Here is a 26,035-nt window from a genome sequence, read left to right as displayed (position 1 = left end):
CTCTTTTGTAGCTTTGTCAACTATGTTTGTTTTTTATACCTGTTCACACCTCTCCCTGTAGGCTTTAAAAATGCTCCCCACCCCTTGGCTGCAACCCTTCTAATTTAGTGTTCCCTGCACTCACAACCCATGTGGAATTCCGGGTCTCTGGCAGCGTTTGGAACTGCCGATCTGTGGTCAAGAACAGTGAGTTCAGCTCAGCCTATGCTGCCCTTCAATCCCTTAACTTTTTGGCCCTGACAGAGACACGGATCACCCCAGAGAACACTGCATCTCCTCTTTCTTTATCTGACTGTTTTCTCTCATAGTCCAAGAACATCTGGTCATTGTGATGGTGGCACTGGTCTACTAATTTGTGGACATATTCCCTTTTCTCCCTCTCACCTGTCCATCTCATTTGAATTCCAAACTGTCACTGTCACTTGTCCACTCAAGCTTAACATTGTCATCTATCGCCCACCAGGTGCCCTTGGAGAGTTCCTCAATGAGCTTGACACCTTGATAAGCTGATTTCCTGACGATGGCTCAACGCTCTTCGTACTTGGCGACTTCAACCTCGCGACGTCTGCTTTCGATTAATTTCTTTTCAACTCTCTCTTTCCCCTCCTTCCCTCTTGACCGCACCCTTTCCCAATCCCCTCCAACTGACAAGGCAGGCAATACACCTGACCTCATCTTTACTAGAGGCCGCTCACCTACTAATCTTACTGCAACCCCCTCCAGGTCTCTGATCACTACTTTGATTCCCTTTCTGTCTCCCTTTCCTCCAACCCTAATCACTCAGCCCCTACCCAGATGGTCATGCTCCATCGCAATCTTCGCCCTCTCTCCTCTTCTATCCTATCATCTTTCCCTTCTGCTAAATCCTTCTCCCTGCTGTCTCCTGATTCTGCCTCATTGACCCTACTCTCCTCCCTTCTGCATCCTATGACTTGCACTGTCCCCTTTCCTCCCGGCCGGGTCGCCCCGACTTTGTCAACCACATTGAAAAGAAGGTTGACAACATCCGCTACTCATTCGTTCAGCCTATTGTGTCCACTGGTGTCACTCACACAGAACTACCCTATGCCTTGACCTCTTTCTCCCCTCTCTCTCCAGATGACATACTGCAACTAGTGAGGTCTGGCTGCCCAACAACCTGCCCACTCGACCACCTCCTCCCTTCTCCAGACCATCTCGGGAAACCTCCCATTACTCACTTCCCTCCAACTCATCCCTGACCACTGGCTACGACCCCTCTGACCTCAAAATGACACGAGTTGCTCCCCTCAAGAAATCAACACTCGACTCATCTGACAAACTGTAGACCTGTATCCCTTTCTTTTCAAAACACTTGAGCATGCTGTCTTTGATCAGCTCTCTCTGTTCTTATCCTCCTAGATCTATCTGGCTGCCTTCGACACCGTGAACCATCAGGCTCTGCACATTTTTGTATTGCATCCCACCTGGCTGGCAGCTCCTACCAGGTAACGTGGAGAGGATCTGTGTCTGCACCATGTACTCTCACTACTGGTGTCCACCACCAGGGCTCGGTTCTAGGCCCTCTTCTCTCTATACACCAAGTAACTCGGCTCAGTCATATACTCACTTGGTCTCTCCTATAACTGCTCCTCCCCCCGTTCTGACACCCAGGTGGCAACACGCATCTCTCTCTGTGCCTGGCAGATATCTCAACTTGGATGTCGGCCCACCACCTCAAGCTCAACCTCGACAAGACGGAGCTGCTCTTCCTCCCGGGGAAGGCCTGTCCGCTCAAAGACCTCTCCATCACGGTTGGCAATTCCACTGTCACACTCCCAGAGTGCAAAGAACCTTTTCGTGACCATTGGCAACACCCTGTCGTTCTCTGCAAACATCAAAGCATTGACCCGCTCCTGCAGGTTCATGCTCTACAACATCTGTAGAGTAAGACCTTACCTCACACAGGAAATGGGGTCCTAAACCAGGCACTTGTCTTCTCCCATCTGGACTACTGCACCTTGCTGTTGGCTGGGCTCCCCGCTTGTGCCATCAAACCCCTGCAACTTATCCAAAACGTATCAGCCTACCTGGTTTTAACCTTCTCTAGTTCTCTCATGTCACCCCGCTCCCCCACACACTCCACTGGCTTCCAGTCGAGGCTCACATCCACTATAAAACCATGGTGCTTACCTACCGAACACTAAGAGGAACTCCCCCTACCTTCAGGCTATGCTCAAACCCTACACACAAACCCTACACACCAACACTCCGTTCTGCCACCTCAGGTCTCTTGGCCCTCCCACCACTATGGGAGGTCAGCTCCTGCTCAGCCCAGTCCAAGCTCTTTACTGTCCTGGCACCCCAATGGTGCAACCAGCTTCCCCTTGAAGCTAGGACAGCAGAGTCCCTGCCTATCTTCCAAAACATCTGAAACAATACCTCTTCAAACAGTATCTTAAATAATCCCCCCCGATATTGAGGAAATGGGTACTTTCTATGCCTGTGACATGTGGTTGTCTCACCTAGATATTTTAGGATGAATGTAAGTCGCTCTGGATAAGAGTGTCTGCTAAATGACTAAAATGAAGAAAAAAAATCTAATGTAACCTCAACTTCTCCACATCTGCCTCCTTCACATCCTGCATGTCGGACAGGAAGAAGCCAAAGCAGAGTCTTGCCTCACTATGTTGTGGTACCCCTCACTAGACCTGGTTGCATCTGGCACTGAATCTACTACCAAGTCATGTTTTATTCTCATGGTTTTCCCTTGCTTTGCTGTAATTGTTCAGCAGTCTTATGGCTTGGGGGTAGAAGCTGTTATGAAGCCTTTTGGACCAAGACTTGGCGCTCTGGTATCGCTTGCCATGCGGTAGCAGAGAGAGCAGTCTATGACTTGTGTGGCTGGAGTCCTTGACAATTTTTTGGGTCTTCTGACACCGCCTAGTTTATAGGTCCTGGATGGCAAGAAGTGTGGCAACAGTGATGTACTGAGCCGTACACACTACCCTCTGTAACACCTTATGGTCAGATGCCGAGCAGTTGCCATACCAGACGGTGATGCAACCGGTCAGGATGCTCTTGATGGTGCAGCTGTAAAACTTTTTGAGGATCTGGGGACCCATGCCAAATCTTTTCAGTCTCCTGAGGGAGAAAAGGTTTTGTCGTGCCCTCTTCACGACTTTCTTGGTGTGTTTGGACCATGATAGTTTTTTTGGACCATGATAGGGGTTCTGAATGTTTCAGCCGCCTCATTGCCCTAAACGGGTACCTAAAGGAACTTTGCAGCAACAAGGTCTCCTTTTGCAACAATTTTAACTTGCTGCTGGGAGCAACCAGCAATCTTTAAAAGAGATGGGATTCACCCTATTTCCAGCAACTGCAAACTGTTTTAGACACTGACGGTCTTGGTCTGGTAGTGCTCCAATCCTCCCTGTCATAATTAGCAACAGAGGACATGGAAAGCATATTATGTGCAGTTAATGTAAGTAACCTAATTTATGTTCCTCTAACTCCCCTGAATACCATGTCAAGATTGTTTCATTGAATATAAGATCTAAATAAGTTGTTCACATGCAATTTATTATTTCCAAATACATTGATATTTTCATGCTAACTGAAACCCAAGACAGTAGGTTATGTATCAAAAAATCAAATGTAATCAATTTTTAGATGTAATTTTAAGGCAACAAAATGGGATGACTGTCTCTCGGTACCCTCCTCTTCATTGACATTCAAGGCACTAGAAGCTGATTTGTTTAAGTCTTAATAATGCTAAATATATGCTAATATGCAGTATTCGGCAATTATTGATATAAAAAATGGTATTATTGATATAAAAAGTTCTAACTATTGATATTGATAATTAACATTCAATTATTTTTTCATATCAATACATACTTTGATATAAAAATGTCATTTGATATCAAAAATTACATTATTGTTGTAAAAAAAATGAAATTATTAATAAACAATACAATTAATATACCTGTATGTTAAAATGGCTTTCCATACTCTAGTAGACTACAAAGAGGTTATGCCTACTGTTGGCCCCAACATACTGTCAATTGTAAATAGCTCACTGACCTCTGGCTCCTTTCCAGCCTGCTTTAAAACTGCTCTGATCCAACCTCTTCTTAAAAAGCCCAATCTTGACCCCTCTTCACTGAGCAAATATAGACCTCTCTCAACTTGCTTTCTTTATCCAAGATTTTAGACGTTTTCAAACAATTGGTGGCTTATTTGAGTATGAACAACTTATTTGGAAAAATTCCAATCGGGCTTCCGCTCACTTCACACAACGGAAACTGCTTTATTAAAAGTCAGTAATGACCTTCTGTTGGCTGAGGATGCCGGCGAACGCTCTATTCTAGTTATGTTGGATCTCAGTGCCGCGTTTGGTACTATTGATCATTATATACTTGTTGACCGGTTGGAGAGGTGGGTGGGAATCTCAGGAGTTGCCCTCGACTGGTTCAGATCATATCTATGTGGCAGATTTTTTTTCAGTGAGCATGGATGGTTCAGTAGCCTTCCCAGCACCTATTCACTATGCCTTTTGTCATCTAAGAATTATAGCTTAAAGTCATATCTTTTACTTCAGTCACTGATCTGGAAAAAGGTAGACATGCTTTTATTTCCTCTTTGAATGCATGTCTCAGTCAGAAATCTCTCCGTCATCTACAGTGTGTCCCAAATGCTGCAGCTCGACATTTAACAGGCACCAGAAAATGTAACCATATTACACCTATTTTAGCTTTTTTACACGGGCTACCAGTCACTTTTAGACTATAAAAAAATCTAAACTATTAATCACATTTAAGACTAGGCTTGGTTTAGCCCCATCCTATATCTCTGATATTTTATCTCCCTTACGAGCCAGGAAACAGCCTGAGATCCTCTGGCATGGCACTGTTGACCGTTCCAAAGTCTAGGTTGAAAAGGAGACTGGACATTTTCCATTAGGGCCCCTAGACTTTGGATGGTCTGCCAGAGGAGATCAGGCTTGCAGAGTCAGTGGCTCTATTTAAATCCATGCTGAAGACACACGTTTATGAAGATGCTTTTAATGTATGATTTCAATGTATTTTAACTAGGTTTTTTTTCTCATTATTCTTCTGCATCAAATCAAATGTATTTATATAGCCCTTCTTACATCAGCTGATATCTCAAAGTGCTGTACAGAAACTGAGCTTTACCCAGTACCTGGATATTTTAGCCAAAAATCAGTTTTCTCTGCCAGTAGGCTGAAACTTGACCGCAAGTGGATCTTCCAGCTAGACACGAACCCCAAGCACACATCAACATCCACAAAGAATGGTTAATTGAACATAAAATCAACAAAAAATTAGCAATGGCCATCTCAGTCTCCGGACATGAAGCCCATTGCAAACATGTGGTTTGAAATGAAGAGGGCAGTCCATAATCGCAAATGAAGGATATCACGGATATGGAAGGATTCTGTTCTCCAACTCATCAAATATTTTAGAAAAAGGCTCAGTGCCATTGTCCTCACAGAGTGAGGTATTTGAAACATTTTGACCCCTACCTTTTTGAGAGAAAAGAATATTACTTGTTAAACAATTGTTTTTCATCTTTATCAAGGGTGTCAATAATTTCAGACCACACTGTATATCTCCACACTTTTTAGATGTGTTCATCCTTGTAGAAAAACCTTCCAGGTGCTGTAGTTCATTCATGCTATTTTGATATTTCACCAGACCTCCCTGGTCTTTAACCCTACTGTTCCCAGGATATTAGGATTTAGTTTAATTACTTATATCCCTTCTCCACAGCCACAGGTTGAACTGACATTACAGTAATTATCTTAAATAACACTTGTGAGTGATGTATGTTGAAGTGGAATAATGAGTGAAACATCAGCCTGATGAGGAGTGAAGAGAGACTGGTGATTACAGAGCTAATGCAGTGGAAAGGAACAGGGGAAGGGGAACCGAGCACCACTCCCACTCAAGTGTCTCTCAGTCTGTCTGTCTGTGTGGGTGTGTGTGTGTGTGTGTGTGTGGGTGGGTGGTATGAACATGTCACATGAATATGTGTGCAAGTGTGTGAGTCTGCATGTGTAGTCAGTCAGGGAGAAGTGAAAGTCATTATGAAACAGATGTCTCCATATGCTCCCAGTAAGCTCTGCTTAATAAGGCTTGGAGAAACTCTTCATCACCAAGCACCAACTTCCCACACACCAAGCACCAACCTCCCACACACCAAGCCCCACTGGAAGTTTGAGATCAGATCAGCGGTAGTCAGAAGTTCTACAGCTGCACCATCGAGAGCATTCTGACTGGTTGCATCACCACCTGGTATGGCAAGTGTTCGGCCTCCAACCGCAAGGCACTACAGAAGGTAGTGCGTACGGCCCAGTACATCACTGGGGCCAAACATCCTGCCATCCAGGACCTCTATACCAGGCTGTGTCAGAGGAAGGCCCAAAAAATTGCCAAAGACTCCAGCCACCCTAGTCATAGACTGTTCTCTCTTCTACCGCACGGCAAGCGGTACCGGAGCACCAAGTCTAGGTCCAAAAGGCTTCTTAACAGCTTCTACCCCCAAGCCATAAGACTCCTGAACAGCTAACCAAATGGCTACCCAGACTATTTGCATTGACCCCCCCCCCCACCCCACACACACACACATTTTTACACTGCTGATACTCTCTATGCATAGTCACTTTACCTCTACCTACATGTACATATTACCTCAATTACCTCGACTAACCTGTGCCCCCGTACTGTCACGACTTCCGCCGAAGTCGGCTCCTCTCCTTGTTCGGGCGGCGTTCGGCAATCGACGTCACCGGCTTTCTAGCCATCGCCGCTCCATTTTTCATATATCCATTTGTCTTGTCTTGTTTCCATACACACCTGGTTTTCATTTCCCCAATTAAGCTACCTCTGTTTCCCATCATGTTTTGTGTGTAATTGTTTCATGTTGCTGTGGTGTCTTTTTACGCGCTTTACTTTTGTTATGTTCCGTGTTTTTGAGCGCATTTTATTTATGTTGTGCTCTCGCTTTGGAACTTTAATAAAGTGCGCCTGTTTACATCACGCTACTCTCCTGCACCTGACTTCGCCTCTTTTACACACGCTGACACGCACATTGACTCTGTACCGGTACCCCCTGTATATAACCTCGTTACTGTTATTTTATTGTTGCTCTTTAATTATGATTATTTTTTCTATTTTTAAATTTTAAAAAAATTTATTGAATATTTCAGTTAATTTAGTAAATACATATTTAAATACATATTTTTATAAAAATCTTTGTGAGAAGGCGGCATTGTTATTGTGTAGATAAACGTTACCGCACACAAAGCAATGGCAAGCTGCAGTATTAAGGCCAGTTTATACTTGGTCTAACGACATGTCTGGAGACAATAAGAATGTGACAAGTATCGCTGGTCATTCCAGTGGAATGTCTTTAGACCGTTGCTGCAACTGTCAGCTTCCTTGTCGCACAGACATGATAAAAGTATCTGCGACTGTCGCAACGTCCGTCGTCGTAGCAGCCGGACTGCTACAGCAACCAGAACAAATCCTCTTGTGACAAGGAGTTCTACAATTCTCTGATAGAATGACCTTTTACTTCGTCACACTGTGGTAGTAAGCTATTTTCTGGAAACTTGCCATTACTTTGTAAATAATCATGTTCTTCGGGTTTATTTCCCTGTAATAATGAATAAAAAGTAGCTAAAGTTAATACGTCATCAACTATACTCTGGCCATTATTTGAACTGACTAGCCAGCTAGCTAGAAAACTAGCTAGCAATGAAACAAAACATTGTTTAGAAAATTGCTTTAAGTTGCCTGGCATGCTAGGTTGACATTTACTGAATTCATTTTTAAAACGGATGTTTTTTTTTGGTGTTGTCTACAGACATGCCGATAGACGGACTGTAAACCAGCCTTCACACTCCCTCACATCCTGTCTGAAAACGTGGCCTCCAAACCCCCCTCCCTCCCTCTTTCCCCTGGCATTGGCCACTAGCTGCCCGATGGCCAGATGGCATAGAGACAGATCCGTCATTGTTGGTGAGAAGCTTTACGTCAAGTGCCCATCTCAGTGTGCCGTGCCTAGCCTCAGGGTCAGCCCATGCCAGCCTGTGTCAGTCCTCGTGGGCACCTCAGCTGTTCTGCCTTCATCATGGCCTACCTGCAGATGCTTCTCATTTGTAGGTTAATTTATCTGATTGGGGGTCAGCGTCGGTGCATTGGTGTGTGAAGGAAGAGACCCCAATCAGAGCAGAACTGGTTGGGATGGATGCTTTGTGGGAGCAATGAGCGTGTAATAGCCTCACAAAGACAGAGATAGGGACATGTAATTGAGTAAGAAGGTGTGCTTGTATGGGTGTGTGTTCTGTTTTTCCTTACTGTGAATATCTTGTTGTGATTTTCCGTGGTCGTCCGCCTCTGACATGCGTATTGAGAAACATTGGCCACAGCATTGGGTGGAGAACAGTCTGTCACTGTGGGTGTGTTCTGTATACAAAAACAAAGAAAACGTATTTGAATTCATCGGAAAAACTTGCTCCAGTGGGAGTGATGTTCACCAGCAATCCAATGACAAGTCACCGCGTCAGCCAGAGTTTCTGGATCAAACAAAATGTGACAAAAGGGGATTTCAAAAAGTTACATGAAATTGTTATGAGTTCTAAACGCTGAACAACAATAAAGGAGGTTGAGAATATCCCAGTCCCCATGTCACCAAGGCAACAGTCTAATGACACTCATCATAAAGTCTGGTGGCATCCAAATCCATTACTCCAGCTAACCTGTAACAATAAAAGAATTCTGCAAACCCATACTCCAATGTGCCTCTTATAAATTGCTGTTTCATTTCCTAAGAAGAAATTGTCCATTTGTGATGTATCAAAAGGATTACAGATGTAATATTAATGTTCTCGCAGACAATTAGACATCTACAATGGAACATTGTGTCTGTGAAAATGACCTAGTGGTTCAGGAACACTGTGACAGAGAAGAATTGTAAGTAGATAATGCCACCGTGCTGTGTTGACGGAGAAACTTTTAAAGAAAGAACAGGGTGTTAGAAGGAAGATAACGAAAAAGGGCTTGGCTTCTCTCAGGTTCTCTCACACTGGACGACTGAATAAATCAGTAAGGGATACACAAAAAATCATCAGTTATTCCTTAGCCAGAGGGATCTCCTGTTCTTAAAAAAAGCATTGAATAGCTCTGAATATATTTCATGGCACCAGATTTTATGCCAATCAAAAGTGAAACTTCATTTCTCCTCTCTTATACAGAATATAACATAAAAAAAAAATTGTGGTAGTTTTAATCCTCTGACTAACCGTTCGTGTAGGCATGTGGACGGGGCTGTGAACGCTTGTGTGTGTGTCTACACAGACTAGTGGTATCCACACAGACAGAGAGGTGTGTTCAGGCCGCCAACTAGGGTTAGGGGTCACAGAGGCATTCACTCCTACGGGGGGGCACTAGCCCTTCCTAAACAGAAGATTGATGACAACCACCGCACAGGGACAACAGGTGTCTCTGTGTTCACAGGACTTACGCATCTCTTTCCAATCTTGCAACCATTCCCACAATCTCTCACTCACTGTCTCCTCTCTCCTTGTTCTCACCATCACCTGTTCCACCTCCCACTCCACTTACGCAAAACAGCCACTGTAAGATGGAAAACCGTTTTAACATATATTCGTAGAATTTTTTTTATATCAATCATTTCATATTTTTATATCAATAACTACATCGGACGATACTCGTTCACTCTGCTCGTTCACTCTGCTCGTTCATGCTGCTCGTTCATGCTGCTCGTTCCGTGGGTAAGAAAATACTCCTACCATTGTCTCTCCCAAGCATCTTTGACCTGTGTTTTGGCTTACTGCCCCCGCATACTGCTTGTAACCGCAACACTAACATGCGAGTTGGTAATCTCCCGCTCGTTTAGGTAAGTGCAGCCAGGGTCCATACAGTGAGCAAGTTCTACGCTTTCTCACTGTTTATCGTGCATGTGTGATCTCACCGGTGCATGTGTGATCAAGTGTGTGTTGCTTGAGTGTGTTTGCCATTTCACCGGCGGAGCTTGTTTTTGGGGAGGTGGGGTGTGGGTTGTGTTCGCAAACTATTTTTAGCTCACAACAAGCTTGTAGCATGGCTAACACAAAAAACGCCGCAAAGCTCAATGCGAAAGAGGAATACGTAGCAAGCACTACACAACATGAACTACTCGATCAACAAAAAGAGTTCTATAAAGATCTAATAGATCTGCAGGAAAATCACTTTAAGTCCTTCCTGCAGCTCTGTATGGATTCTACACACAAAAGGGTTGATGATCTTTAATGGAATTTAAACACAGTTTGGAATTGACGTGGTCGGAGGTGGAGGAGATAAAGGTCACGAATGTCATCTGCCAGACCGCATTCAAAACCATGTCTGAGGATTTCGCAAATTTCCAAACAACACTTGACAAGCACTCTTCCAAAGGAGACTACCTCGAAAACCGATCGAGGCGCAATAACATTTTAATCGATGGAATTGAGGACGTAAAGACCCATTAGATATTAATGAAGAGAACAATAAATATAATGATTGTGTTGATACAGATTCAAATTTCCTGAAATTTACCAGAAATTATTCTATCACTTGTGTTTACTATAATTCTAAGCAATTTAACAACCTGTATAGCAGTTTATCTAATTCCAAGACAAGCTTATTTTCTAACTTTCATTTGAACGTTCGCAGTATTCTTAAAAATCGTGACCACCTTGTTCATTATCTGTCTTCTCTCAATCATTCATTTTCCTTTGTTGCCCTTTCAGAAACATGGTTAACTGAAGAGACAACCATGGTTTTATCACATCTCCTTATAATGCTGTTCACCACTGTAGAACCTCAAGAGTAGGAGGAGGAGTGTCCATTTTTGTTCAGAAACGTTTTCAATTCTTTGTAAAAGAGAACCTCGCACTTACATCTGATAACATTGATGATGAATCTCTTTTCATAGAAATTCTCTCTGGTAAATCGTTTAGTGCTAGTTTCATTGATATCCTTGCATCAACTTTGGATTTGATGAATAATGAAGATAAAATGGGTTTTCTATTGGGTGATTACAACATAAACGTATTTAAAAAGTGATGAACCCCTCAAGACACCTGGCTTTTTGAATACTTTATACTCCAGCTATCTGTATCCCCTCATCTATAAACCCACAGGACGGATCAGTTCATCTGCACTTTTATTGATAATATTTGTGCATATTCATTGAATAATGTGGCTAGTACAGGTACCCTTTATACTGACATTTCTGAGCATTTCCCAATGTTCCACGTATCTTTGCCAGCTGGAAATGAACATATGGGAATGATTAAAGGAAGAATCTTTAACAAAAGTAATTGTGAGCACTTTAAAGATGTTGATATTTCATGGGGAAATGTTTATTACCAGACTTTTCTCACATCTTCCAATTCTGTATTTCACCACTGCTTTCCCTTAGTTAAACCACATAAGAAAGCAGCAGATGGGTTCTGTAAACCTTGGTTTACAACAGGTCTAAAAAAAAATCCTCAGTAAGAAAAGACTAGTTGTAATTAAAGGTTTGTCACAAATCCCTCTCCCCTGAATTCCATGAAAACTTACAGGGCTGAGCTTGCTTTATGCAGGTTTGCATCGTGTAGTCCTGCCTTATGCAACTGTAGGCCTAAATCAAAGTCAACACACAGTCTATGTCAGCTATTGTGCTTATTGATTAATTCCAGTCAATAATTCTGGATTGAAAAAGTCTAGATAGCCTAGTCAGCCCAAGTTTGAAAATAAACCTCATTTGATCCCCTCCACATTTTCTCACAAACAAATGGCCTATAACTAGGCCTACACAACGTTATCGCTTCGTTTACCTTGGCCAGAGGGACAGGGTGCATAGCAGGCTAGACTATGCAGCTGCTGTTGTTAGTAGCCTACAGTTGATCAGAATGAAAAAAAGTATAATTTCCATGCAATACAGCATGTCAGATCACTAATGTTTAGGTGCCTGGAATGATGTTTCATCACGCTTGCTAAATAAATACTAGAGGAAAAGTGGAGAACGCACCTTCAGAGACCTGCACTTTCCTTGAATCTGATTGGTCAGACACACACAAAGCCTGCAGCAGGACTCCAATGTGAAGAACAGAGAAATTGTTCACAAATGAGGCAAATCGACAACAACAAAAACTTAGAGGAAAACCTGCCATAGTCTTCAGAAAACCTAACACTGAGATTTTTTAGAGGAAAAATTACACAAATTCAAAAGGTGTTGAGAATTCCTCAATGGTCTAGTCGTTTCAGTCCTGATCTAAATCTGATTGACAATCAGTGACAAGTATTGAATATTGTTGTCCATCAATGATCGTAACCAAATTTACTTAGCTTGAGTAATTTTGACAAAAACAATGGATATGTTGCCCTAAGAGTTGTGCAAGGTTACTAGAATCTTATTCAAAAATGTTCACAGTTGTAATGGCTGCCAAAGGTGATTCCACCAATTAACTCTGAGGTGTGAAGACATACTTGTATTTTTTTATTTTTTTATTTTATTAAATATAATGACTTTCACTTTGAAAAATATGAGTAAGTTGTGTAGTTCTATAGGAAATGTACTAAAATGTACTAAATGAGAAAACTGTGCAAGGTGTGTGTAGACTTTCACTAGCGACCGTATGTAAGAGCATGCAAATGTAATCCCGCCCCATGAAGGTCATTATCATATAATTAATTTTTTATATAATTTATTTTTAATTTTTAATATTGATAAATACTTTGATATAAAAATTAAAGTTATTGATATCAGTAAATACAATTAGGGAGTGTACAAAACATTGCTCTGCTCTTTCCATGACATAGACTGACCAGGTGAATCCAGGTGAAAGCTATGATCCCTTATTGATGTCACTTGTTAAATCCACTTCAATCGGTGTAGATGAACAGGAGGAGACAGGTTAAAGGATTTTTAAACCTTGAGACAATTGAGACATGGATTGTCACCCTCTGAATGTGCGCCATTCAGAGGGTGAATGGCACACATTCACAGATTCCCGTGTGTATCAAGAAAGGTCCACCATCAAAGGACATCCAGCCAACTTGACACAACTTTGGGAAGCATTGGAGTCCACATGGGCCAGTATCCCGCTTTCGACGTAGAGTCCATGCCCCAAGGAATTGAGGCTGTTCTAAGGGCAAAAGGGGTGCAACTCAATATTAGGAAGATGTTCCTCATGTTTCCTACACTCAGTGTATGTTTCCCTACTGGTATATACTAATGGAAATATTACATTTCAATAGATTTTTAATAGGTAAAATTCCCTCAGACACAGTGTGCAGAGTACAGGGTGAAATATGTATGGTTGTAAAATGCATAATGTTTTTATTTTATTAGGAAGACCCTGCGGCAAAAGTGCTAGCAAAGCCAGCTCTGAGAATATTGTCTCTCTACACAAGGCTCTTAAATAGATTTATAACTCTCTATTGGAAGTGTGGCACACGTAAATGCCATGGTGTATTGCCTTGTTCAATTTAGAATAGGGATACATCACAGGATAAGCAGTAAAAGAGGCTTGTGGTTACCTTAGGAGACAGGTCGATAAACGTTAACATTGCATCATTAGCTCAGCTGCTTAATGATATAGCCACCAGAAATCTATTGATGGGCCAGATTTGAGCATTTCATATGGAATAGCACGAATGGCTGTGCAGGAATGGGAAATAGACATTTTCATATCCGTTGTTGCATAACTTTGGCACACACTCGTCATATCTTTGCATAATGTTGTCAGAAAGGCAGGCTTGCTAACCTTTTTGTGATGAAGTTGATGGGAAGTGGAACTGGGTTCAAACACTATTTGAAATATTTCAAATACTTTATTTGCTTTAGCTTGTCTGGAGTGTCAGATGGACTGGGTTTGCACATTTGGGTCTTTCTATTGGTTTCATTACGCCAGGCAAGCTCAATCCAGCCCAGCTAAAGTATTTGAAATGATTTCGAATCACATTTGTACCCAGTTATGGTAGGAAGAAGAGAAGAACCAGGCAGTATATTTCTGTATTCTGTTGCAGATGCCTCCACAGTGCCTTCCAGGAGAAACAAATCGGTGTTTTGGTTAGGAGTGAGCTCCGAGCCCTGATGTTACGCTGATGGGTCTATTTGACATGCGAGAGCAATATGGGGGATCCTTCTGCCGCTGTCAAGCAAACTGAAATGTCTTAATGTGAGTGGAAGCTAGAGAAAGTTAAGTGTTAAATTCCTCTCTTTGACACACACACACACACACACACACACACACACAAACACGTACATGCACACACAAACACGTACATACACACACACACACACAACCTACGCAATAAAGCCACCCCTTAAAATCTGTTAGCATTAAATATATTAACTTTAGATAAGGATTTTATTACTCCTTTATTGAGCGTCACCAGTGACATACCGACTAATCCATTACTACATGGTAATTAGTATTATTGCAAATGTCGTTGAGAAAATTGACTCAGTAAAATGCAACCTTGAAAACACTATCTGTCTCTCCTTCTCAAACATCATTCTTTCATGGACTAATTCACACTACCAAGTTTACTTCAATATGATGGTTATTATATCAATCTTTGCACATAAAAGCGTTTCCACCTCCATTTCTAGCATAAATCATTTTGCTGACACAAAAAGATCCCACCTTGTCTAGGATATTTTGTTTTGTCGACATTTGGAAAGTGTGCCGACAAACTTGCTGCTTCTATCAGGCCTGTCATGAAATGTTTTATCTGATATGTACTTTACCCGCATAAAAGGAATGTATGGAAACCTGATTACAGAATAGGTTTTAACAGTGTAGATACTGTAGTAGGGTGGCACTTACTGTGAGCTCAGGCTACCTTGCCTCCCTGTAGCAGAGGATGCCTGAGAAAGTGGGCTTGGTGGGGTTGAGGTGATATTCTGTATGGAGGAGACCTCCACACCAGGAAGATACTGTCCCTGTCCCTTTAATGGGAAATACTGGACAATTTGCTGAATGTGGACGTCCATTTTTGATAATCTCAGATAGCAGAAACAAGTCGCACGCCTAGTCTTGGGGTTGTTGCCCCAAAACTGAGTTCCAACCAAACGTAATGTATTGTTTTCATTTAGAATTGCCATGGCAATGGAATAGAATGGGTAAAACTGGTTTTAAATTAACACTGGCTCTTAGCAACCAAACATAAAACATGTCTGCGCTATACTCCGAGTCGATATTCACTAATAAGAAGGATATCCCCTTAACCACGCCCACAAATTGGGAAAACATTGTCCCCACATTGTAAAAGAGCTAACTTCGTCGAACATTTTTTGGTATACAGAAATAACAAAACGTGCCAAAAAGCTGCTGTGTTGTTCAATGTACACGTATCCAGGTCAAGAATCTTGACCTGTGGTTTGTAATGCTCCCACATAGAGAAATACAGCCTGCGAGAAGAGCCTGGTGGCTTCAAGCTATTTATTGTGGGAGAGCAGGAAATGTGGGGACCCAGTGTCCAAGTAGACTACACGTAGCTATGTGTGGAAAACATTTAATCACAGGTAAGACATTTAACTTGTTTAGTATAGTCCGTTTGTAACTCCACTCACTACTTGTAGCTGTATAGTCCGATTGTTTGTGTTTTTGGTCTTGGTAGCTAGCTAGCACTCACTAGCACTGTCATTAAAAGGGGCATGAGGTAAGCCATACAATATTATGTTTTTCTAAGTAGTCAGAATGCTCGGGAGCAAGCAATGTTGAAAAGTAATCTTTAGACATGTTGTGCTTTTCTTAAATGTTGTTTTTAATTGACTAAAACAAGCAGACAAGAAAATTGCATTTGAAAAAGGTCAAGATTTTGCTGTGAGGCAATGTTACCCCATAGGTAAACTCAGGTTGTTTTCCCCACAGGCAGGTGGGACTGCGACGTTCTATTTAATACCGGCTGGGACTATCTGACGTACACTACCGGTCAAAAGTTTTAGAACACCTACTCATTCAAGGTTTTTCTTCATTTAAAAATAAATAAATTGTAGAGTAATAGTGAACCCATCAAAACTATGAAATAACACATATGGAATCATGTAGTAACGAAAAGTATTAAACAAATCAAAATATATTTTATATTTGAGATTCTTGAAATAGCCACCCTTTGCCTTGATGACAGCTTTTCACACTCTTGGCATTCTCTCAACCAGCTTCATGAGGTAGTCACCTGGAATGCATTTAAATTAACAGGTGTGCCTTCTTAAAAGATAATTTGTGGAATTTCTCTCCTTCTTCTTGCGTTTGAGCCAATCAGTTGTGTTGTGACAAGGTAGGGGGGTATACAGAAGACACCAAATAGGGCTAAAAGACCAAGTCCATATTATGGCAAGAACAGCTAAAATAATCAAAGAGAAACGACAGTCCATCATTACTTTAAGACATGGAGGTCAGTCAATATGGAACATTTCAAGAACTTTGAAAGTTTCTTCCAGTGCAATCACAACAACAATCAAGCGGTATGATGAAGCTGTCTCACATGGACCACCACAGGAATGGAAGACCCAGAGTTACCTCTGCTGCAGAGGATAAGTTTATTAGACTTAGAAGCCTCAGAAATTGCAGCCCAAATAAATGATTCATAGAGTTCAAGTAACAGACACATCTCTACATCAACTGTTCAGAGGAGACTGTGTGAATCAGGCCTTCATGGTCGCAAAGAAACCACCACTAAAGGACACCAATAAGAAGAAGAGATTTGCTTGGGCCAAGAAACACGAGCAATGGACATTCGACCGGTTGAAATGTGGCCTTTAGCCTGGAGTCCAAATTTGAGATTTTTGGTTCCAACCGCTGTGTCATTGTGAGATGCGGTAGGGGTGAGCATATGATCTCTGTAACGTCCTGACCAGAGTTCTTATGTGTTTTGCTTGTTTAGTGTTGGTCAGGACGTGAGCTGGGTGGGAATTCTATGTTGTGTGTCTAGTTCGTCTGTTTCTGTGTCCAGCCTAATATGGTTCTCAATCAGAGGCAGCTGTCAATCGTTGTCCCTGATTGGGAATCATATATAGGTGGCTTGCTTTGTGTTGGGATTTTGTGGGTGGTTGTTTCCTGTCTCTGTGTTTTGTCTGCACCAGCTAGGACTGTTTCGGTTTGCCACATTTGTTATTTTGTTTTGTATCGTGTTCACTGTTTGTCGTTCGTATTAAACATGTTGAGGACTGGCTACGCTGCGTGTTGGTCCGATCCCTGCTACACTCTCTCTTCTAGTGAAGAGAGGGAAGGCTGCCGTTACAATCTCTGCATATGTGTTTTCCACCGTAAAGCATGGAGGAGGAGGTGTTATAGCAAAGCTGCTGGTGACACTGTCTGTGATTTATTTAGAATTCAAGGCACACTTAACAAGCATGGCTACCACAGCATTCTGCAGCGATAAGTCATCCCGTTTGGATTGCGCATAGTGGGACTATCATTTGTTTTTCAACAGGACATTGGCCCAACACACCTCCAGGCTGTGTAAGGGCTATTTTACCAAGAAGGAGAGTGATGGAGTGCTGCATCAGATGACCTGGCCTCCACAATCCCCCGACCTCAACCAAATTGAGATGGTTTGGGATTAGTTGGACCGCAGAGTGAAGGAAAAGAAGCTAGTGCTCAGCATATGTCGGAACTCCTTCAAGACCGTTGGAAAAGCATTCCAGGTGAAGCTGGTTGAGAGAATGCCAAGAGTGTGTAAAGCAGTCATCAAGGCAAAGGGTGGCTATTTCAAGAATCTCAAATATAAAATATATTTTGATTTGTTTAACACTTTTTTGCTTACTACATGATTCCATATGTGTTATTTCATAGTAGTGATGTCTTCACTATTATTCTACAATGTAGAAAATAGTAAAGAAAATAAAGAAAAACCCTTGAATGAGTAGGTGTTCTAAAACTTTTGACCGGTAGTATAAGACCATGGGCCAAGAGGCCGTGATATAGACTTGAACCCATCAACATAGCTAAAATGGATGTCAACACTCCAATGCACCAATCACACAGACATGTTGTAATATTCTGCAGGTGCACTCCAGGATATTAAGAATAACAAATTCGCAACATATTGTACAAATTATATGAAATTATATATACATGTATATATTTTGCAGGACATAACATATCTTGCTAAATGGATGACTAGTACACAAAAAACGGGGACCACTTTTTGCTCATGAGCACCACTTTCAAAACTACTGGCTGAAAATATACAAAAGTTTGTCAGTGCATCTTTAATCAAATACTACAGTATTACAAACAACCCCACCAAGATGCCCATCTGCTAGCAAATGGTTTCAGTGGGGAGAGAGGCCTATATTGTGTGTGACACCTCAGACAAATTAATTCAACTCACCCTCTGTCTGTGTTTTTCAGAACTACAAAATACTGTATCACTATAACAGTATCTATATTGTATTTCCTTTGTTTTCTAAAATATTCTCTCTTGCACACACACACATACACACTCGCTACACACATACACTTCTCCAGGCCATCAGACTGTGTCACGCCCTGGCCATAGAGAGGTTTTTATTCTCTATTTTGGTTAGGCCAGGGTGTGACTAGGGTGGGCATTCTAGTTTCTTTCTTCCTATGTTTTCTATTTCTTTGTTTTTGGCCGAGTGTGGTTCCCAATCAGAGGCAGCTGTCTATCGTTGTCTCTGATCGGGAATCATACTTAGGCAGCCTTTTTCCCACCTGTGTTTTGTGGGTAGTTATTTTCTGTTTAGTCTCTGTTACCTGACAGAACTGTTCGCTTTTGTTTTGTTACTTTGTTCGAGTGTTTTTTGATAATAAATAAAATCATGAACACTTTTCACGCTGCGCTTTGGTCCACTCCTTCCGACGACAGGCGTTACAGACTGTTAAATAGTCACCACTAACCGGCCTCCACCCAGTACCCTGCCCTGAACTTTAGTCACTGTTACTAGCCGGCTACCACCCGGTACTCAACCCTGCACCTTAGAGACTGCTGCCCAATGTACATAGTCATTGAACACTGATCACTTTAATAATGTTGACTATTTTACCCATTTCATATGTATATACTGTATTCTAGTCAAGGCTCACCCTACACAACTACTGATGTACACATTTTTCTATTCATATGCTGTCCATAATGTCTATACACACCATCATATACATATATATTTATTTTCCGGACTCTGACATTGCTCGTCCTGATATTTCTTAATTCCTTTATTTGTATTTTGGGGATACAACACACACACACACACACACACACACACACACACACACACACACACACACACACACACACACACAGCGGTAAATACCCACATACACTGACCACAGGTTCCCTCACCTGAATACGGTGCCTGGTCTCCACTCTGACAGGTCTCGCCTCCCTCATGCTGTCCGTGAACCAGGAGATGTCCAGCACAGCCAGTCTGGAGACATCTCTCAGACCATGTCCCATCAGCCACGCCCACAAAACCTCAGCCTGATTGTCCTCCGCCACCACGTGAGTGACATCATCACTGCACAAGGAACAGGAAGAAGGGGGTCACAGGTCAAAACTTTACATAAAGCCGGCAGGTATAATGCCTTATGATGTGGTTACAAGTGGGGGCTACACATCGCTAGCGGAGGAGTCGTCCAGTGGCTACAGAGAGCTGAGGACTAAGGAAAACGTCAGGACCGGCAAGCCAGGCGAGATATGCATTCACAATTGAGATCCATAAAGATATGCATTCACCTACAGCAGGAATGGGAAACTTAATGTTGCGAGTTAGAATAGTAGAAAACTTGAGGTGCAATTTCGGCCTCTCATGGTGAGTTCAGATTTTTTATGGCACCCACTCCATTCAAAGTTGCCCATCCCTGACCTAGAGTATCCCACAGCTCCATAGGGATCCTCACAACAGACGTGTCTGGTTTTCTCCCAGCCGGAATCTCTCTCTGTTCCACCAGTGTGTAACTACCATACCAATGAGCCAATCAGAGCACCTGTCCGTGCATGATTATCCTCCCCATGCTCCTTCTTCTCCTCCTGTCTCCTAGCTGAGGTAAAACAGCGGAACGGCTCCTTACGGCTAGCTGAGGTAAAACAGCGGAACGGCTCCTTACGGCTAGCTGAGGTAAAACAGCGGAACGGCTCCTTACGGCTAGCTGAGGTAAAACAGCGGAACGGCTCCTTACGGCCCTCCCAGGACATCCCAACAGCCTAACAGAGCGTCACTTCAGGAGAGAGGCAAAGGCCTAATTGGCCAAATCAGCAGTGAAACTTATGCTCTGTCTGACTGCTCTGTGTACTGGTTGGTTGGTTGGCCTGCCGCTGAGACCAGGTTTAGAGAGGCTCCACAACAATAACAGCTACAGAGTGAGGCTCATCAAAGATAACACAAACAGTATGAGTGGATAGAGCATATAATCACATTCAATGTCTTTGCGCAGGTGTGAATATGACTATATTATCACCAAACTGAAGAAAAAAAATATTCTACACACTGCCAACATCAACTTTGGAGGTTATTGTGGTGTACTGAATATGTTTATTTACAGACAAAGAAGTGGTAAAACCCATCCTCTTAGAAAAAGGAAAAATAAAGTGTCCTTCAGATTAATCGCCATCTGTTGATTCTAACAAAAAAACAGGAAGTCTTTCAAAATGTCACAATCGAGTGTGGACTGATGTAGATATTCAACCCTGTGCTTAAATTGATATGTAGGTCCTGAATTTAGCCGTGGTGGATAAATAAAATAGAGTGCTCTCTCAAGGATAAATAACTGAGTGTTCTCTCTCATTCCCTCACTGCTCTTTTATTCACTGCCCTCTATACAGAAACACAGCCCCTATAATCTAGGCCAAAATCCTGATATTCCTCTGACTTGCAACCAGCAGTGAATGTAAAATGGCACGGCAGATAGATATGCAAATGAGCAAGCATGCCCTGCTGCACCAGATTGGAGTTCCCAGGAACAGCGGGACCCTGAGCTCCAGCGCAGTGAGCAAGGACAGGCTAAAGTCAATGGGGTTCAGATAGGGAGAGCTGTGCTAACTGTGCTAACTGGAGTGTACACTGCATCCTACTGCATCCCACTAGGAGATCCAAGATCAAGATTACGGAAGGTGTGTGACGATAACAGAATTATCGACATGCCATTCATTTCACAGCAGCTAAAGCCAAAATCGCAAACTAGCTCGTCACTCAAAACTCCCACGATATACTCACAATTCAGAAAACTTGATAATGCTTAAGGTGTTTTGTATTTGCGTTTCAGAGTTGAAATTAGAATGGTGGATTTATATAAGTGGTTAAACTGATCAGAACACACTTGATAAATTATAAATGAGGGTTTGTGCCTCTCATCCACCTCACAAACAGCATTCACCCGCACCAAACAATGTATGTGTGCCTGCTTGCGTGTGTGTGTGTGTGTGTGTGTGTGTGTGTGTGTGTGTGTGTGTGTGTGTGTGTGTGTGTGTGTGTGTGTGTGTGTGTGTGTGTGTGTGTGTGTATAACGTTCAAGAGAATATCTTGTTTGTGTAAGGCTGTGTTAGGGAGGTGTTATCAAAACTGCAGCTGATATCAAACTGTCTGCTAGGCAGAATGTCAGTTCGAGGCGCACACACGGCCTATTTCCTGTGGTTGGTTTCAAACAATTGTATCAAGCCAAGTGTAACCGTAGAGGCGCTCAAGCTGTGTTTCTGGGAATGCTGCCATCATCCCCAGCCTGGTGCGATGCGGAGCTGGCAGCAGCTCTGTTCTACAGCCTCCCAGTTCGCCTACTCCCACTGGTGCCCCTCAGGCAGACCTATACAGCTCTATCTGCCTGGCTGAGCTTGATCAGCTCAGTATCGCTAGCTACCGCTGCCACCCAGCTATGGCACAATGGATCATTAAATGAACCTGTGGCTGGCTGCTGGCTCCACGTCAATTCAGCAAGCCATGACACCCACCATCTCAGATTTTTCTGAAATCGTTTCTGTAGTCAGGAAGAGATAAGTTGAGCATTCCCGGAAGTATTATTTTGTTGAAATATAATTTGATCTCTGAGAAATTAAGCTAATTGATTTCACCCAAATTGGCCATTTTACATTTAAAGGATTCCTATACATTACATTTGGAAAGTATTTAGACCCCTTGACTTTTTCCACATTTTGTTAAATTACAGCCTTATTCTAAAATGGATTAAGTCCCCCCCCCCCCCCCCCCCCCCCAATCTACACACAACACCTTATAATGACACAGCAAAAACAGGTTTTAAAGACATTTTTGCAAATGTATTAAAAATGTTAAACGGAAGTAGTATTCAGACCCTTTACTCAGTACTTTGTTGAAGAACCTTTGGCAGTGATTACAGCCTTGAGTCTTCATGGGTAAGACGCTACAAGCTTGGTACACCTGAGTTTCTCCCAGTCTTCTCTGCAGATCCTCTCAAACTCTGTCAGGTTTGATGGGGAGCGTTGCTACACAGCTATTTTCAGGTCTCGCCTGGTTCAAGTCCGGGCTCTGGCTGGGCCACTCAAGGACATTCAGAGACTTGTCCCGAAGCCATTCCTGCGTTGTCTTGGCTGTGTGCTTAGGGTCGTTGTCCTGTTGGAAGGAGAACCTTCGCCCCAGTCTGAGGTCCTGACCACTCTGGAGTAGGTTTTCATCAAGGATCTCTCTGTACAGTACTTTGCTCCGTTCATTTTTCCCTCGATTATGACTAGTCTCCCAGTCCCTGCCGCTGAAAAAGATCCCCAAGCATGATGCTGCCACCACTATGCTTCACCGTAGAGATGGTGTCAGGTTTCCTCCAGACGTGACACTTGGCATTCAGGCCAAAGAGTTCAATCTTGGTCTCTTGTCTCTCATGGTCTGAGAGTCCTTTAGGCAAACTCCAATTGGGCAATCATGTGCCTTTTACTGAGGAGTGGCTTCCGTCTGGCCACTCTACTATTAAGGCCTGATTGGTTGAGTGCTGCAGAGATGGTTGTCCTTCTGGAAGGTTCTCCCATCTCCACAGAGGAACTCTAGAGCTCTGTCAGAGTAACCACCGGATTCTTGGTCACTTCCCTGACCAAGGCCCTTCTCCCCCGATTGCTCAGTTTGGCCGGGCGGACAGTTCTAGGAAGAGTCTTGGCAGTTCCAAACTTCTTCCATTTAAGAATGATGGAGGCCACTGTGTTTTTGGGGACCTTCAATGCTGCAGAAATGTTTTGGTACCCTTCCCCAGATCTGTTCCTCGACCCAATCCTGTCTCAGAGCTCTACGGAAAATTCCTTCGACCTCACGGCTTGGTTTTGCACGGTCAACTGTGGGACCTTATACAGACAGGTGTGTGTCTTTCCAAATCATGTCCAATCAATTTAATTTACAACCAAGTTGTAGAAACATGAGCTCAATTTCGAGTCTTAAAGCAAAGGGTCTGAATACCTATGTAAATAAGGTATTTATGGTTTTTTTATGTTGAATAAAAAATATTTTTTTTTTTACTGTTTTTGCTTTGTTGTTATGGGTTGTTGTGTGTAGATTGATGAGGGAAAAAAAAATATTTCATAAATTTTAGAATAAAGCTGTAACGTAACAAAATGTGGAAAAAGCCAAAGGGTCTGAATACTTTCCGAATGCACTGTAATATTTAATAATTATAGTACCTAACATCCGATTTGGACCAATTTTTTTCTAACACAAATTACGTTTCCATCCAACATTTGAATGTGAGTACAACATTTTCACCACAGGCCTGACGGAAACAGCAAGTTGGTCGGTAAACTTTCCTAATATCGACATAACAAAATATGGTAGACAAGGTGGAATCATTTTCTGCCTGTAAAACGAATTATGCAGTTCAGGCTGTAACAAAATAATGTGGAATACGTGATTGGTGTGGGTTGTGGTGGGTCTGTTAGTGGCTTTTGACCATTTTTTGGGATTACTCATGTTTAACTCATTGTTTGGTCCAAATCGGATGTTAGGTAATATATTTATTCAATATTATATGAGTCCTAGAAATTAAAATAGCCAATTGGGTGCAATCAATTGAGTTAATTTCTTAAAGATTTAATTATATTTCAACAAAAGAATGTTGCAGGAACGCTAATCTTATCTGTTTCTAACAACAGGAACAATTTCAGAACAATCTGAGATAGTGGGTGTCAAAATGGTGTCTTTATTGTGCTTTTTGAGGTGGAACAACCCTGCTCTGTTATACAGGCTATTGTGTGGTGGCTGGTGGGCGATTCCTTCTTAATACACAATGTCATTACTTGGAACCAAGAAACTTCAAACAATCAGACATAGAGCAACAACATTATGACCAGGAGGTTATGGAAAAACATCACATAGGGCCAACCATAACACGATCGATACCTTCATTTGACCGTTAAACAAGGAAACCAAAAAAATCTATTTGACTTGAGAATTACAGTGTGCTGGTTGGCCTACCTGAGGACATCTTCCACCCTAAAGCCTTTTGACCTGGCCAGGCTGGTCAGAAAGTTCCTTCTACTGCTGCCCATCTTCCTCTCCACCAGATACAGCGTCACCTCCTTGAACTTGACCTCTACCTGACCCTGAGCACCAGCCTCAACTGGCCTCTTCCTCTTTTTCACACGCGCTAGCATGCCAGCATGGTTCATCTCTTTGGGATGAGCTTCAGAAAGTGGAGCACTTAAACTTGAAACTCGTTTTGCTTTCTCAAAGGTCTGTCTTGTGTGCCTCGCACCTCTTGCCTCTAGGAAAATGCTTGTTTTGGTGATGCCACAGTTATTGGTCTCTTATTTGTCAACACAAGGATAAACTGGCAGTTGGAATGAGGTCTGTGAGGGGCTGACAGACAGGAAGCCTCTGGCAAAGCAACAGGTGTTTATGATTTGGATTTTATTAGGCAGAGATCAACTGCCGCAATCAAAAAATGACAAAGGGGAAAAAAAACATAAATAACTTATCGTAGGCCTATTAGAGGGACTTCGTGAATCCACATAGAATGGATTGAAAATGTATCTGCATAGAATCTAATGAGGAAAAGCAAAGCCATGTTAACAATACCAATGAAACTGGGCCCAGAATCTTTTTTAATTTAGATTATTATTAATCGGAATGATTCTGGACTGTAGGTTAGAGCAAAACCTTTTTCCAGGGGTCAATGATTAGGACTATTTTGTCCAAATTGGGGGGTGTGCATATGGTGGTAAGTTTTGAAACATTATTAAGTCATTAAAGCATAAGTATTATTTTGAGATGTTTCTCAACTCCTCAGATAAGACACTAGAATGGACTGAAATGATTTTGTAGCTTGAGTCTTTGAATGGATGTACAAGTCCCTGTCCAAGGATATAAAAAGACTCAAAAAGTTCATCCCAAGGCAATTCCAAGTAAATATCCATAATCCAAGAGAAATCTTTTTGGTCTAATTGCAATGGATGGCTCTGAACTATTCAATGTCTATTTTTCCAACAAAAGAGTGTGAGAAACGGAGGAAAGAGGCCTGGGGTGTATTCATTCTGCCGATTCTGTTACAAAACGTTTCTTAAATGGAAGCAAATGGAACGAAACGAGGAGGGACCTACCTGAATTTGTCCAATAGAAACATTTGGCGGAATAAATACATTCCAGAAATCACTCTTTGTAGCAAACAATGGCCGTGTTTGCTTGCTCAGTCGGTGAATTGCACATTCGCAGTTGCCCCTCCCACGCATGCCTGCCTCACCTGGGAAAACTTTAGACGACAGGAGGTTGGTGGCACCTTAATTGGGGAGAACGGGCTCGTGGTAATGGCTGGAATGGAATAAGTGGAATGGTATCAAATATATCAAACATGGTTTCCATGTGTTTGATGCCATACCATTTGCTCCATTACAGCCATTATTATGAGCAGTCCTCCCCTCAGCAGACACCACTGCTTTAGACGTTCCTGTTTTTCTACAGTCAAAAGACTACAGTAGCCACAATTCTGTTGACAACCAAAGCAGACAGGCCTGCAGTTATTTAACATAGAAGTCAACCTATTTCCTGTAGTTTCAAAGTGATTAAACATTTTGTTAAATGTAATAAACTAAACTGTTTTATTTCTACT

The 26,035-nt window shown here is 42.2% G+C and overlaps 1 protein-coding gene across 1 annotated transcript in view; it reads right to left on the bottom strand.

Moving 5' to 3' along the window:
- The window catches only part of LOC120045594 (DNA nucleotidylexotransferase), a 156,480-nt gene extending 131,881 nt beyond the window's left edge, over positions 1-24,599 (bottom strand). The window contains exons 1-3 of the mRNA XM_038990495.1: positions 24,406-24,599; positions 19,335-19,509; positions 8,346-8,453 (exon numbers count right to left, since the gene is read on the bottom strand). Of these exons, the coding sequence (XP_038846423.1) occupies positions 8,346-8,453; positions 19,335-19,509; positions 24,406-24,599 (477 nt within the window). The remainder of the gene's footprint in view (positions 1-8,345; positions 8,454-19,334; positions 19,510-24,405) is intronic.
- Between the last annotated feature and the right edge of the window lie 1,436 nt (positions 24,600-26,035).

Source organism: Salvelinus namaycush, chromosome 4 (genome assembly GCF_016432855.1).
Source record: "Salvelinus namaycush isolate Seneca chromosome 4, SaNama_1.0, whole genome shotgun sequence".
NCBI classification, from domain to species: domain Eukaryota; kingdom Metazoa; phylum Chordata; class Actinopteri; order Salmoniformes; family Salmonidae; genus Salvelinus; species Salvelinus namaycush.
The sequence above is the reverse complement of the archived record's forward strand: the minus strand, read 5'-3'. Positions and strand labels throughout refer to the sequence as shown.